At 39.8% G+C, this 12,587-nt stretch overlaps 1 protein-coding gene across 3 annotated transcripts in view; it reads right to left on the bottom strand.

Moving 5' to 3' along the window:
• Window positions 1-876: 876 nt before the first annotated feature.
• The window catches only part of LOC111859801 (uncharacterized), a 52,738-nt gene continuing 41,027 nt past the window's right edge, over window positions 877-12,587 (bottom strand). Inside the window, exons 3-8 of one of the 3 annotated variants that reach the window (XM_072717548.1) lie at window positions 7,674-7,706; window positions 6,477-6,671; window positions 6,116-6,141; window positions 5,756-5,807; window positions 4,938-5,059; window positions 877-3,725 (exon numbers count right to left, since the gene is read on the bottom strand). In XM_072717548.1, coding sequence (XP_072573649.1) covers window positions 3,465-3,725; window positions 4,938-5,059; window positions 5,756-5,807; window positions 6,116-6,141; window positions 6,477-6,671; window positions 7,674-7,706 — 689 coding nt within the window. In that variant the 3' untranslated portion in view covers window positions 877-3,464. Of the gene's footprint in view, window positions 3,726-4,937; window positions 5,069-5,755; window positions 5,808-6,115; window positions 6,142-6,476; window positions 6,672-7,673; window positions 7,707-12,587 lie in introns of all 3 variants that reach the window. The other 2 variants (XM_072717547.1, XM_072717546.1) reach the window with 2 other exon arrangements.

The following is a 12,587-nucleotide window of genomic DNA, read 5'->3' on the forward strand; positions in this document are numbered from 1 at the left end:
AGAGCGGACAGAGCACTGAATTCTGGGGAATGATTGCTGAGATCATGGTGAGTAGTCAGTGCTGAGCCTCTCTGGCAATCTGCTCTACAACAATAATGACTGCTAAGACAGGTCTTTGATCATTGTTGTATAATATTCTTTGAGCATTTCTAAAATTTGAGGACAGAAGTATTTTTGACGAAGCACGTTTCTATGTTTTTGGAATGGGATTTCTGGAAGAGTTCAGATGACAAATTAAAATACAGAAGGCCAACACAGTAATTAAAATTAGTTCATTTTGCGCATTTATACAAGGGTCCAGTGCACATGCCATAATATATGCGTGTGAGATGGACTGCTGATTGTAATCACAAGGAGATCTGCGCCAGATCTAGCATTCTGCTCAATTTTCATTGCAAATGGCCTGGAGATATTGAAAATAGATGACTGCTGAATTGAAAATGACAAAATGGGGGTGAGAATGAGAGAGAGAAAAAAAATACTTAGAAAACAATCATGGAAATGTGAAAAGAACCTTTAGTTTCTTTTTTAGTTCACAGGTCACAGCTGTGCTTGTCTGAGGTCAGGACTCTCAGCTTATCTTCCAACCCAATGAAAACAAATAGTGTTTTGAAGAAATTCAGCAAAGTTCCTGATTCTACAAAAAGGCTCAACGATCCTCTCAGTTTGTCTCTTTGAAACATGAGGCTTGACTTCCTCTCAGATACTTTTTTATAGTAGGAAATCTGAGAATTATTGAACATGATCTCACTGATGTGATCTCATCTTTACTGAGATCTAGAATAATATATATATATCTTTTTATAATAATATATATATATAACTTATGCTGCTGACTGTAGAACAGCAAAGACAAGTAAAATACAATAACAGACATAAATGAACAAATCTTTAATCATATGAATCAAGACAGATGATTTACAAAAGGTACTTTCTATTTTATATACATATATACAATCAAAATACAGTATACAAATGTACAGTATATTCCAGGAAGTAGGATAAGAACAGTTACTATAATCATGTACTACGGAATTCAAATTAATCTGGACTTCCAATGATGGGTGTTAAAATGTAACAAAAATAAAAGACTATGAACCAAAAACAAATGCAGTATATGTTAAATGATCTTAAATGATTTTAAGGTCCTTTTCAATTTTAGTCTTCAATTCAACACGAGAAACACAGACTGAAGCAAATCGTTTGAAGCCGTATTGTCACCTACAGAAGTTTACCATTTTGGTAAAGCCGTGTATAATATTATACTGTATATACATGTTGATGATATGAATTTAATGTATATTCTTGAAACTCAAATACATGTAATTCAAGAAAGGAAGAAAATAAATGATGCTTTTCTTCAGCGACAAGGCATTTAGAAATTGTTTACATCTGAAATGAGCTCAACGTTAAAAAAAAAAAAACACTGCATATATATTCTTAGTTTTTAGGATGTCGACATTGCAACAATACTGTGCTAGCATCATCAGCAAATACATTAAACCAGTATCAACATTAAAAATACGTAGTTTGGTGGCGTTAGTTTGGGCACATGTGTAGCTTATTCCGCATCGGGTCCCACAGCCCTTCATCCTCCCCCTGTCTTATAGGGAATCATCTCGGACAAAATGTTACATTTCCACCTAAAAGCGAAATGTTTTCAACTGCCTTCCCTGTAATTCTTCTGTGTTTTGTTGAAGGTGTATACATATTCTAATCAATTAACTGTCATGAGAAAACTAATTTTTCATAAAGGTGAATTCTTAACAGGGCAAATATTTCCATTTGTGTTACATTGTCCATTGTTTGAGATAGGCCTACTCTCAGAAGCAGTATAATGCTGTTACACCTGATTATGAAATTATTTTTAAATTGGTGTATCTTCTATTACTCCAGCAACCCATTCAGCCATTCACAGACATCCCACCTCTTGTGGAAGTTCCAGGAATCTCCCACAAATTGACAGCAGCACCCAGACACTCGCAAATGATGCGCAATATATCCCAGAAATCTGTCATTCCGCTATACATTGGCAGCAAAATTAGCCGTCAGGAAGTTTACCTACCACTGCTAGAGGTCTGCAACCCAAACCCAAGCCTGATGGGCTCCGACAGAGGCTTTCAGGCCGGGCCAGGGTCAGTTTTTAATGTTCAACTCCAGACTGGGGTCGGATTTATATTAGGTGTTCATGTGTGATTTCTTTTTATTTTTTTTTGGTGAAATGAGCAAATTGCTTTTTGCGCTTTCTGGATCCTTTGCTTGCTTGTGCTTTCCATACCACCCCCGATATACAACCTTAGGCGGCATCTAACCTTAACAGTCATACCATCCAGACATTATATGGTAGTATACCGCATTTTAAAAAGCAACACTATTTCGTTTCAGTATTCCAATTATATTTGCTGGGGGGTGGTCACTGTTTTACCACCCATGCCTGGACAGCCCGCACCCAGTTGTCCCTCAGTGTCCCCGAAATCAATATGCATATGGTGGGATGTCTGCATCCAGTCATGTATTCATTAAATCAGCAAATCTCAATCACATCTCCAATTAGGCTCACAGTGACTCATAGTCTATTATGGGGTATAAGGCTGAATGCATCACTGTCAGGATGCTAGTTGAATCACGACGCACATGCACACAAACATTCTCTCATATGTTCTGGAATGCCTAAAGCAAATTTAAGTCACCAGTCCATCTGAAATCTCAAGTCCTTAAATTGTGGGAGAAAACACTGGAAAGATAAACACAGCCCATTGATGCCTGATATAAATATCTTCTCAAAGCATTTCCTTATTCTAATGTCATGTTATTATAATTTTTTTCCATCACTTTTTAAAAAAAATCTTCATTAAAGTCCTGGTGATGGAAAAATTCTTAGAACAATATTTGGTTGCATATTTAGTTTTCTGACAGTTTTTGAAAACATTACCATACGTCAGGAAACACTGCCAATATGAATTTTTAAGTAATTTATCTGGGATTAACCAGTATAACTAATATGTTTGCGGAAGTGAATCCAATAACCAGTGTTATTGTAAACAGATTTAAAGCCTATAATTAAATATCACAATCACAATCAAAAGCAGGCAAGAATTGTTATACTGAAAATGGAAACACCTACAAAATACCTCAAAATGTGTGGAAATTCTTTAAATATAAGGTCTCTGAAGAAGCCCTTTTTATTTACGCCGCTGTGGGAAATGTTACAACCACACTAATTTAAGATGGTTGCACTTATTTCCCTTCTCTGTCACTATGATAGTACACCTTTAATGTACATTCAGGCAAACAAAGAAGCCATTCCTGCAGGTGAGCAAAAATTAGATGGAGCCCATCAAATCAGGTGTTTCCATTACTGTCACTATCAGGCAGACTCATCAGTTCATTTGATTCTTGAGAATCTTCTTTTCATTTCATGCTTTGAAAAAAATAAAAAGGAGGATGGGATGAACAGGTAGTACTTAGGCTTGGCCACTAGGTGGAGCATCTCCCAGGCGGATACTCCCTAGAAAGGTGGTGTGGTTAGTCATGCTGATGGAGGTGTCCTCATACACCATCTTGATGGAGATCTTCTGGTGGGCCCTCAGCAGGCAGACGCCGGCCGTGTAGCAGGTGTTGAACTTGCGCTGGCCTGTCTCAATGCTGCAGGTGCATCTCAGGAACGGGGTCTTATCAACCATCACTTCATAACTGGCGATGTCAGTGAAGTTGAGGTAGTAAATCTGGCATGGCGCAGGAAGACCGAACAGAACACATTTCACTGGCATGATGAAAATATTTATCTCTCGCTGCTTTCCGCTTAACGTCAATAGGAACACATTCTTTACAATGATGCCAAGTTGCTTACAATGATTCCATTATAAAATCTGGACTAATGGTTGCCTAAAATCATTAAAGAACTATTTAAGAATAATAATGTAAAATATATATTCAAATAAATGAGGGTTTTGTAAGGGGCTGCTGGGTCTTATCCTGATTGCTGCAGATCGTATGATTCACCCCTACAAAGAGGCCAAGACTAGAAGGTTTCATCAAAGACTTATTTTCTTTTGTTAGAATTAAATCTGTAAATTTATTATATCAACATGGGCCAAATATTGTGATAAAAGATCTGTAGCATTGTTTTCCTTTTTCATGTAATGGCCAACATCATGTCATCTCACAATTAATCATCTATAATCTTTTGCGCTCGACGCAAAATGTTTTCAGTCCAGGCTCATTACCGAGATCAAACAATAATGCTCTTATGTTATTCTTGAAATATTGCTCCCCTGTATATCTTACCATTGCATGGCATACATTTATGAGGCCACAGCATTAAACCATAAACATGCATTAATGTAACATTCATTCGGGAAGTGCCACCAATCCCACTGAAGTAGGTTTGCAGTTAGATAAGGGATCAGATAAGAATTATATTCATCTCCAATAACAGCTTCTCCAGGGTTTCTGCACGCACAGAGGCAGGTGTCTGGAGACTATGCCAGAGCACCATAGGCTCCACATACTGCACTATGGGCGTTTCAGAGATAGTAATGAGCTTAATTACTTTGGAATGCAGGACGAAATTGCATGAAACAGGGACACACACAAGTACCAAACAGAGGGAAGGCGGGATTTAAACCACCAACCCTGGAGGGGTGAGGAAACAGTACCACCTATTTAGCAACTGTGCCACCCGAGAAGCAAAAACATATTTTAATATAGCATATATACTATGCTATGTCATACTATGCTATGCTATGCTATGCTATACTATACTATACTATAGTCATATGCACTTGCTGGAGTAGGTTTTGGTTCTGAAATCCAGTTACTGTAATTGCAACCACTCCTTGTAATTGCACCTGTTTAAAGAATGAAGCATTACTGCAGTGAGGTGGGGCACGTGGCATGCGGTGGGGATGAAGAGTTAGGCCCAAGACCGTACTCACTTCTACCTGACTATAGATGAAATACGTGCCGTCGACCAGCACCTCCAGCTCCCCCGAACGCGAGTGCATCTTGAACACCTTGTGGTGTATGGATATCATCTTCCAGTTTTTGAGTACACCTTCTGAAAGATCTCAGCGTGAGAAAAGGGCCGTCACTCAGCATCCGTCACGATGGTGGAAAGAAAATCTACATTCATACATGTGTCACCAATAATGAAAATTTTAATTCTAAATACCCAGACTTTTATATAGCAAATTTAATTGCGGCTGCATATTAACAAGCAGAACTGACAGATAGATTCACAGAAATACTACACAAGCCTGAAGCAGCCTTTGTTGAGGACTGTATAATAAAGGTCACCCAGGCCCCCTGCATCATTTCTAGCAGAAAAAAATGACTTAAAAATGTGATAATTGTGCAGTTATAGATAATTATGTGTGTCACTAATCAGGCTCCACGGCAACCTTTGCTTAAGCTGGACAGACTGTGAATTCTCTGATACAAATCCCATTCTAATTTGGTGCAACAACAAGGGAATTATATTTAATGCAACAAAATGAAGGATTTTCTATTGCATTTAAAACACAAAGCTCTACTAATTAGTTAGCAAGACAGAAGACCGAAGACAGTGTAAACCTCATTTGCAATATGTCATAAATTTTATTTGTATTTGTTGATAAATTAATTGTAACACCTACACACACTGTAGCAGTAATTTATTTTATTATGACTTTTGTACTTGTACACAGAACACAAAACACAATGTTCCCTCTAATGTATAAATTCAGCTTTTTTTTTTTTTTAATTCAGTGCTTACCTTCCTTCACTTGAATTGTTGTCTCCTGGCCTTGCAAATGAACGACAGCAGGCTAAAAAAGAGAAAGAAATAATAACTATATAAGCACCGAGTATGCATTTCGATAGTAAGAATGCAATGTAAGCACCGAGTATGCATTTCGATAGTAAGAATGCAATGTAAGCACCGAGTATGCATTTCGATAGTAAGAATGCAATGTAAGCACCGAGTATGCATTTCCATAGTAAGAATACAATGTAAGCACCGAGTATGCATTTCCATAGTAAGAATGCAATGTAAGCACAGAGTATGCATTTCCATAGTAAGAATGCAATGAAACCCTTCATTGTGACTGAACATTGAAAATGCAGCATATCCTACCTGGATGCTTTTGATCTTTTCTATGGCTGCAGGGAAAAAAAAAAACATAAAATTAGTAATTTTTTTCAAATCTCGCTCTCAATATCCGATGTTCATTCTGTTTTTACTTGATATGCTTTCGGACTTAGGTGTGAGGGAAAAGGGCAACGATTGGGGCCGATTCTAGGATTTTTTAAGATGGGGGCATACTGTAAGTGGGGGCCATAATTCATACAGGGGGGTCAACTAATAACATGTTTTAAATTGGTGAGTGACATGGAGGGGGCACTCAGGAGGCCAATCATCTCTCAGCTGGGCCCAGTGCCCCTATGGCCCGCCCAGGAATATGGCCCTGGATGCATTTAATTGGCGCCTTGTTTACCTGCAGGTCCTTGAGGGCCAGGTGGGCCCTGGGGCCCCGGGGGGCCTTGAAGGCCAGGTGACCCGGGGGGTCCTGCTGGTGCCATCACATTGCTCCCTGGGATTCCTGGTATTCCTGGGATACCAGGGGGGCCGGGTGGCCCTGGGGGGCCAGGGGGGCCCGGCGGTCCTGGTGCACCAGGGGACCCTTTTTTACCTGGGGAAACGATAAAATGAAACTCACCTCACTGCTGACTTTAAACTAACTACCTCAATCACACTGCACTGACACTTTAAACTGGTCTCATACTGTTCTAGACTTTATAAACTAGCTTTTATACTGTATTTTATACTATTACACCCTAACACTGGTTTTTATACCACTTTTTACTGTAGTCTTCAAATGAGTTTATGCTGACTTTTATTATCTTATCTACTTATCCTGTTTAATCTGCTCCACACTGTATTTCATGCTGCTCCTGTGTTTATACTGTGTTTCAGTTTATTTGCTGCTATAATTCCAAGGCCAATTATCTACCTCCTACCCGCTCACTGCACTTTGTTGCCGCACTACAGTGTCGCAGTAGCTTGTCTGATTGTTTTGCCTGACCGTTGCACTGTCATGTCACAGCTGCACTTTATGTCTGTCCTGTGTCGTTAAACTGTCACACCATTTGCTCCAGAGAACTGCAATTTCAACCCTCTGTGTACTTGCATATGCCTGGGCTGACAAAAAACATTCTTGACTTGACTAATAAAACATAAGTGTGGATGATTTACATTTGTCTTTTTTGTGGGGCAACCAAAGAAGAGCAGGAAGGGGGCGCAGAGGGGGTCCGAATACTGCCTCCACTCTGCTTGTGGGGTTTACATGATCCCCCCCCCCCCCCACCCCCCCACCAATTCATGCAGGTTTCCTCTGGCTGCTCTGGTTTCCTCCCCCTGTCCAAAGACCTACAAGTATGCTAATGTAGTCCCCAAAAGGTCCATAGAGCATGATTGTGTGTGTGTTATGCACACCTCAAAAGATGTCCCCAAAAGTAGGGAAATTTCAGGTTTTACTACACTTTGGGGACAATTCGGTACTCAAATGTGATCTATGCAAACCCACCAATACACACCCACACACACACACGCTCGCACGTATGTACACACATGTATATATTATACATACATGTCCCTACAAAGGCAGCTACTGAGAGGGGTTTCAAAATATTACCTTTTTTCCTCTCTCTGCGTTTTCCATTTGGTTCTGGAAAAAAAAGGCAAATGTGTCTCAGCACAGCAAATTCAGCATTCAAATGGAAGCCATGAGCACACATAGAATACGGTGCTGCAGCCACATGCCCTGAAAGCAGAGGACGCAAGGAGGGGGGGGGGCAAGACAGGACTGCGGGGATCAGCTGCGCTGGGGCTGCATGTACATCCTACAGTATATTTAATTTGGCTTCAAACCCCCCCCCCCCCTAAAAAAAAAACAAAAAAAAAACTGATCTTTGCATCTAAATTATTAAGTTGTGTTCCCCCCTCCCCCCAATATCAAACTCTCTCCTACACCACTGTCCCCAGACGCATCACTTTGATTTAATACTTGCACCAGTTTCTAAACATAGCATCATTATACAGTATCTGTGAAATTGTCAAACAAAAGTCAGCCATCTGTCCAACATCACATCTAATGCCAAAGCACTTACATCTTCACTTTCTCCTGTAAAAGTGCATTGCCTGTCTATCTTTAAACAGAAGGGCTGAAGTTAAAGGTTACATAATTTCATTAACATTATTACAGACTTAAAGGGAACTTCAAAAGGGGCTTTTTCTCTTGCTCATCTATTCAAACATGACCTTTATATTGGAATTTTCAGATTATCACTCATAATAATATTCCCATACTTATTTTGTTTGGTTTGTTTTCTCGTGGTGAAAGGCGACCATATCATTCATACTGTATCTTTCTCAGTCATGATCTATACACAATGTCCAGCAAACTACATAAACCAAAAAGCCATATAAACCAACCACATCTGGTCACTTCTCAGACATGCATGGAAAGCCTACCTACCAATGGGTACAAGAAATCACAGCTCCATAAATGGTACCAATCCTTAGTAGGTTATTGGTTTTATTACCCAAATTCAGCAATAGGATTTATGATTTAACATAAATATTCACTGATCTTTTTGCTTGAACTGCTCAAAAACAGTGAATGTACACCATAGTATTAATGCATTCATTAATACATTCCATTTCTGAATATCTTAGCAATCATTGCATAGACCAATTTTTTTACAACTTGCAAACTGTTGTTTGTCACTCAAACCACATCTCATGGTCACACACTGAATTCATGGTGATCCTGACACGCTGTCTGCCTCAGTAATACCGCACTATGATGGTAGCTTTGTGTACTAACAATTCCCTCCCCTTCAGTTCCTTAAAGTCCTCGCATTCGTCTCTGAGTAGGACGTAGGAAGCTAGTTATGAAAAGCAATGGTGGCTTAAAAGTGTCACCCTGGAATATTTCCTCTTTTAAATATCAGCAGATGTACTTTAGCTGTATTTCTGTATTTGGTCGCATAATAAGAGTGACATTTCCTCGAAAAAACCACCTACATACAAAAACAACACAATGCAATAAATGTGCATTACTTCCCAGTTCATTCCCAATTAAAGTACCAAAAGGCTGATGACTAACATTTAAATTTTTAGGTTCATTTAAGGTCTTGGCCAAAGTCAGGCCACAAAGGTGATCTGGGTGGTGTATGCACTCTCAGAAAAAGTGTAAGAATTGCATCTTTGTCAATGGGGCTGTACCTTTGTAATTGTACCTTTTAAGGTACAGAAATTGACTCTGAGGAACATGCCAGAGGTACAAATGGCATTCATGTACGATCAATGGTACAACCATGTTGCCCATTTCTATACTTTAAAAGGTACAACTACCTACAGCTAAGGGTACAAATGAGGGTACAGTCCCAGTGACAAGCAAAGGTACAAATTTTTAGCTTTTTTTTCCTGTGAGTGTGGCTCTGCAGGTTTACCCTATACCCATGGTCAAAAAGTTCAAATCTACATAGTTATTCTACCCCTGGGTCCTTGAACAAGGCCCTTAACCCAAATCACACTAAGACCTGGCTGAAACTGCTTTCTCAGTTACTCTAAAGAATATTGCTTTGGCTAATTTCTATTAAACACATGCAATGCATTTAAAGTGCTTGGAACAGGTATTTAAGTTCTGCAAGTATTTGGGCACAGATTATAGGACCGACATTAGCTATAAGAAGAACAGGTAGTTGACTTGAGCCCCAGAATTACCTGCGCTGCAAACTGATGGCCATCAGTTTTCTTGGCAGGGGGGCCACCCAAGTAAAGTTTTGCCGGCCCCGACAGCATATACCAAACACACTACACAAACCCTCTTCTATTTTAAACATGTGTAATTCTAACTACATTTTGGTTTCATTACTGGTTTTATCTGGATAGTACAGTGTGAAGCGCTTGATGCTGGTAATGCATGAAAACATTAACATGAAACAGGATTTCAGAAAATCAGCCACAAGATGGAGTACTTCACCAAAAGTAAACATAAATGTAAAGAATGCAATTTTTAAGATAAGGTGACAAAGTGACGAGTGATGAAATAAAAATAGCATTTCTACAAAGAGTAATATTTTGTAATCGTATATACAAAAAATTAACTCTATTTTCTCAAAAAGGCTGGCATATAGGATTTATACAGTGAAACAGTTCAACAAAAACATTTTAAATTATTCATTGAATAAAGAAGTCTGTTTTATGACAGAAATAAACCACAAGTCATTTTTGTACCCATTGGCCCTATAGTGCCCGACTGTGGTATGTTGTGTCAAAACCTGGATTAAAGTTCAGCATTGTGTAGAATGTGGATTAAACCACAGCATGAAAAGGAATGACTGTCACGCCGCCAAGACACATCCAGCGTTTCAGACCCATAAACAGAAATATGCGTTTTGAAAGCAAGTTCTTCTTTTTAAGAGGTTGATATATATAACACATGCCATACCGCTGTTATTTTAAAGAACCTTAAAAAGGCAAAGAAAGGCTTCACGGCTAAAATCCCCTAAAACATGTAGTCATATGTTTTATTTTGAGCTAAATTACTGGACATATCTGCATGAATTTGTGTTAACGAGTGAAGATTCGGTCTGTCTCAAAATCTGGTCCATGTTACGACCGCAGATTTGTGAAATGCCGACTCTGTGTGATCTAGCTTGGGGATTACAAAAGGCTTTGTATGTGTACGGTGAAAAGGGGGGTGGATTGGCGGGGGGGGGGTCAGGGGTGCTAGGAGGACTTTTCGCTGCTTTTATGACAAGCGGCTCACAAGGTGGGTTTCACGTTTTTTAAACAAGTACCACACCAAGGAGAGGGGTTCTGTCCTCTGTCACGCAATACAAGTCCTTGGGAGCTCAGGATGGGGGAGGGGGGGGGCAGCACTTGTTGCTTTCAGATCCAGTCCCCTGGAGAAAGCAAAAGGCAGTTGGCTGCATCAGCAGAGCACGAGTGAGGGAACTTCACACAGGGGATTACCATATGTGCACCCCAATCTTCCAACAATTATATTCCTGGAACGCTTTCCAGAGTATATTTATTCTGGAAAATCAAAGTAGCGCATTCTTTCAAAGGATGTTCTGACACAGTGCAAGCACTTGTTATTAATTAAGGGCTATAATACAGTATGTGCTTTACAGGAACAGGGTCAAATTGGACAGCTTTTTTTTTTTAATACAGATTTCTAAAACTAAACGGAGCACATAGGATCAGGCATGTCTGCAATCAGTGAAAACAATTTTGACTTTATTGTGCCAATAAAATGAAACATGCACTGGCCAGTAAACACAGTGATACGTGACTGCGTCTATTCAGCAAACAGCAAAGGAAGTAAACAGAGTAAAAACATTACAAGGGTCGGCCAAGAAAACCGAATAATTCAAGGTTAATGTCCTGCATGAACGGGCAACGAAACATCACAACTGGAAAGATCAGCCAGAGAGGGGGACCAGTACCGATGCAGGGCCTTTATCCCACCAGACCACTGGGGGCAGAGTTGCCACCTGTCCCTTATATTGGGGAAGGCCCCAAACTCAGGGGGGGGAGTTAGGATGATTCCAGGGGCCCTTGGGTGACAGGAACTTACCTGGTTTCAGTTGGGAGCCTGATATAATTCGGGGTTCAAAATCTGTATCAGCGCCCCTGCTTATACTGAAAAATAAAACGCTGTGTATTGACTCATGAGATATGAGATTTGTCCCATATTTCCATACATGTTGCAAACCCCCACTTTTACTGCCGGTGACCCCCCGCCCCTCTCAGCCCCCCTGGTCTGTTTTACTGGTCCGTTTCACCAGTCCGTGAAATTTTTGTACAACGTACATTGGTCCGTGGACATCAAAAGGTAGGAAAACCCCTCCTGTAAGTAAAATATGAAAAGAATATGTGGAAATATAGCATGAACTATACAACATTTATGGGAAAAGAGTGTGCAGTTATTTTTATTATATGTAAAATGGTTCAACGGCTTTCAACAGTCAATACAAACCAGTCATAATTGAGTCATCCTATAAAGGACTTCAACTGAATTTTCCATGTCATATGATCATAAAAACATAAGCAGTGAGAGCAGATTTGACATGAGAATGTATAATCACATCTGTTTCTCCTGGGATACAAATAATACAGAAGAGCATGATTAGACCGTCTTGTGATTAGAATACGAAGTAGATCCAACACGCTAAGGGACGGACTGTGGCCTCCCAGCTCTGCCCACCACGGCACGGTAAGATCCACACGGGGACGGCTCACCAAGAAGACCCTCTATCTGCCGTACTCACTTCAGGGTGAGTCTAAACCAGAAATGAAGTGCGGCCCTACCAGGAATGGCATTTGGATTCGGAATAAAATATTGACATTCCTCATGGTATTCTGAACAAAGATGGAGAAAATGTGCCACTGGGACGCAAGTTCTTACATTTTGTTGGTGGTACAGGCAGGTTATGAAAGGCCTGAAGATCTCAGTCAAACACATTTCAAAATGTTTAATGTGTAACTTACCGATCATACAGAAACGTACGATTTAAATTTTTATGAAGAGTAC

This window comes from Paramormyrops kingsleyae, chromosome 10 (assembly GCF_048594095.1).
Source record: "Paramormyrops kingsleyae isolate MSU_618 chromosome 10, PKINGS_0.4, whole genome shotgun sequence".
NCBI lineage: Eukaryota > Metazoa > Chordata > Actinopteri > Osteoglossiformes > Mormyridae > Paramormyrops > Paramormyrops kingsleyae.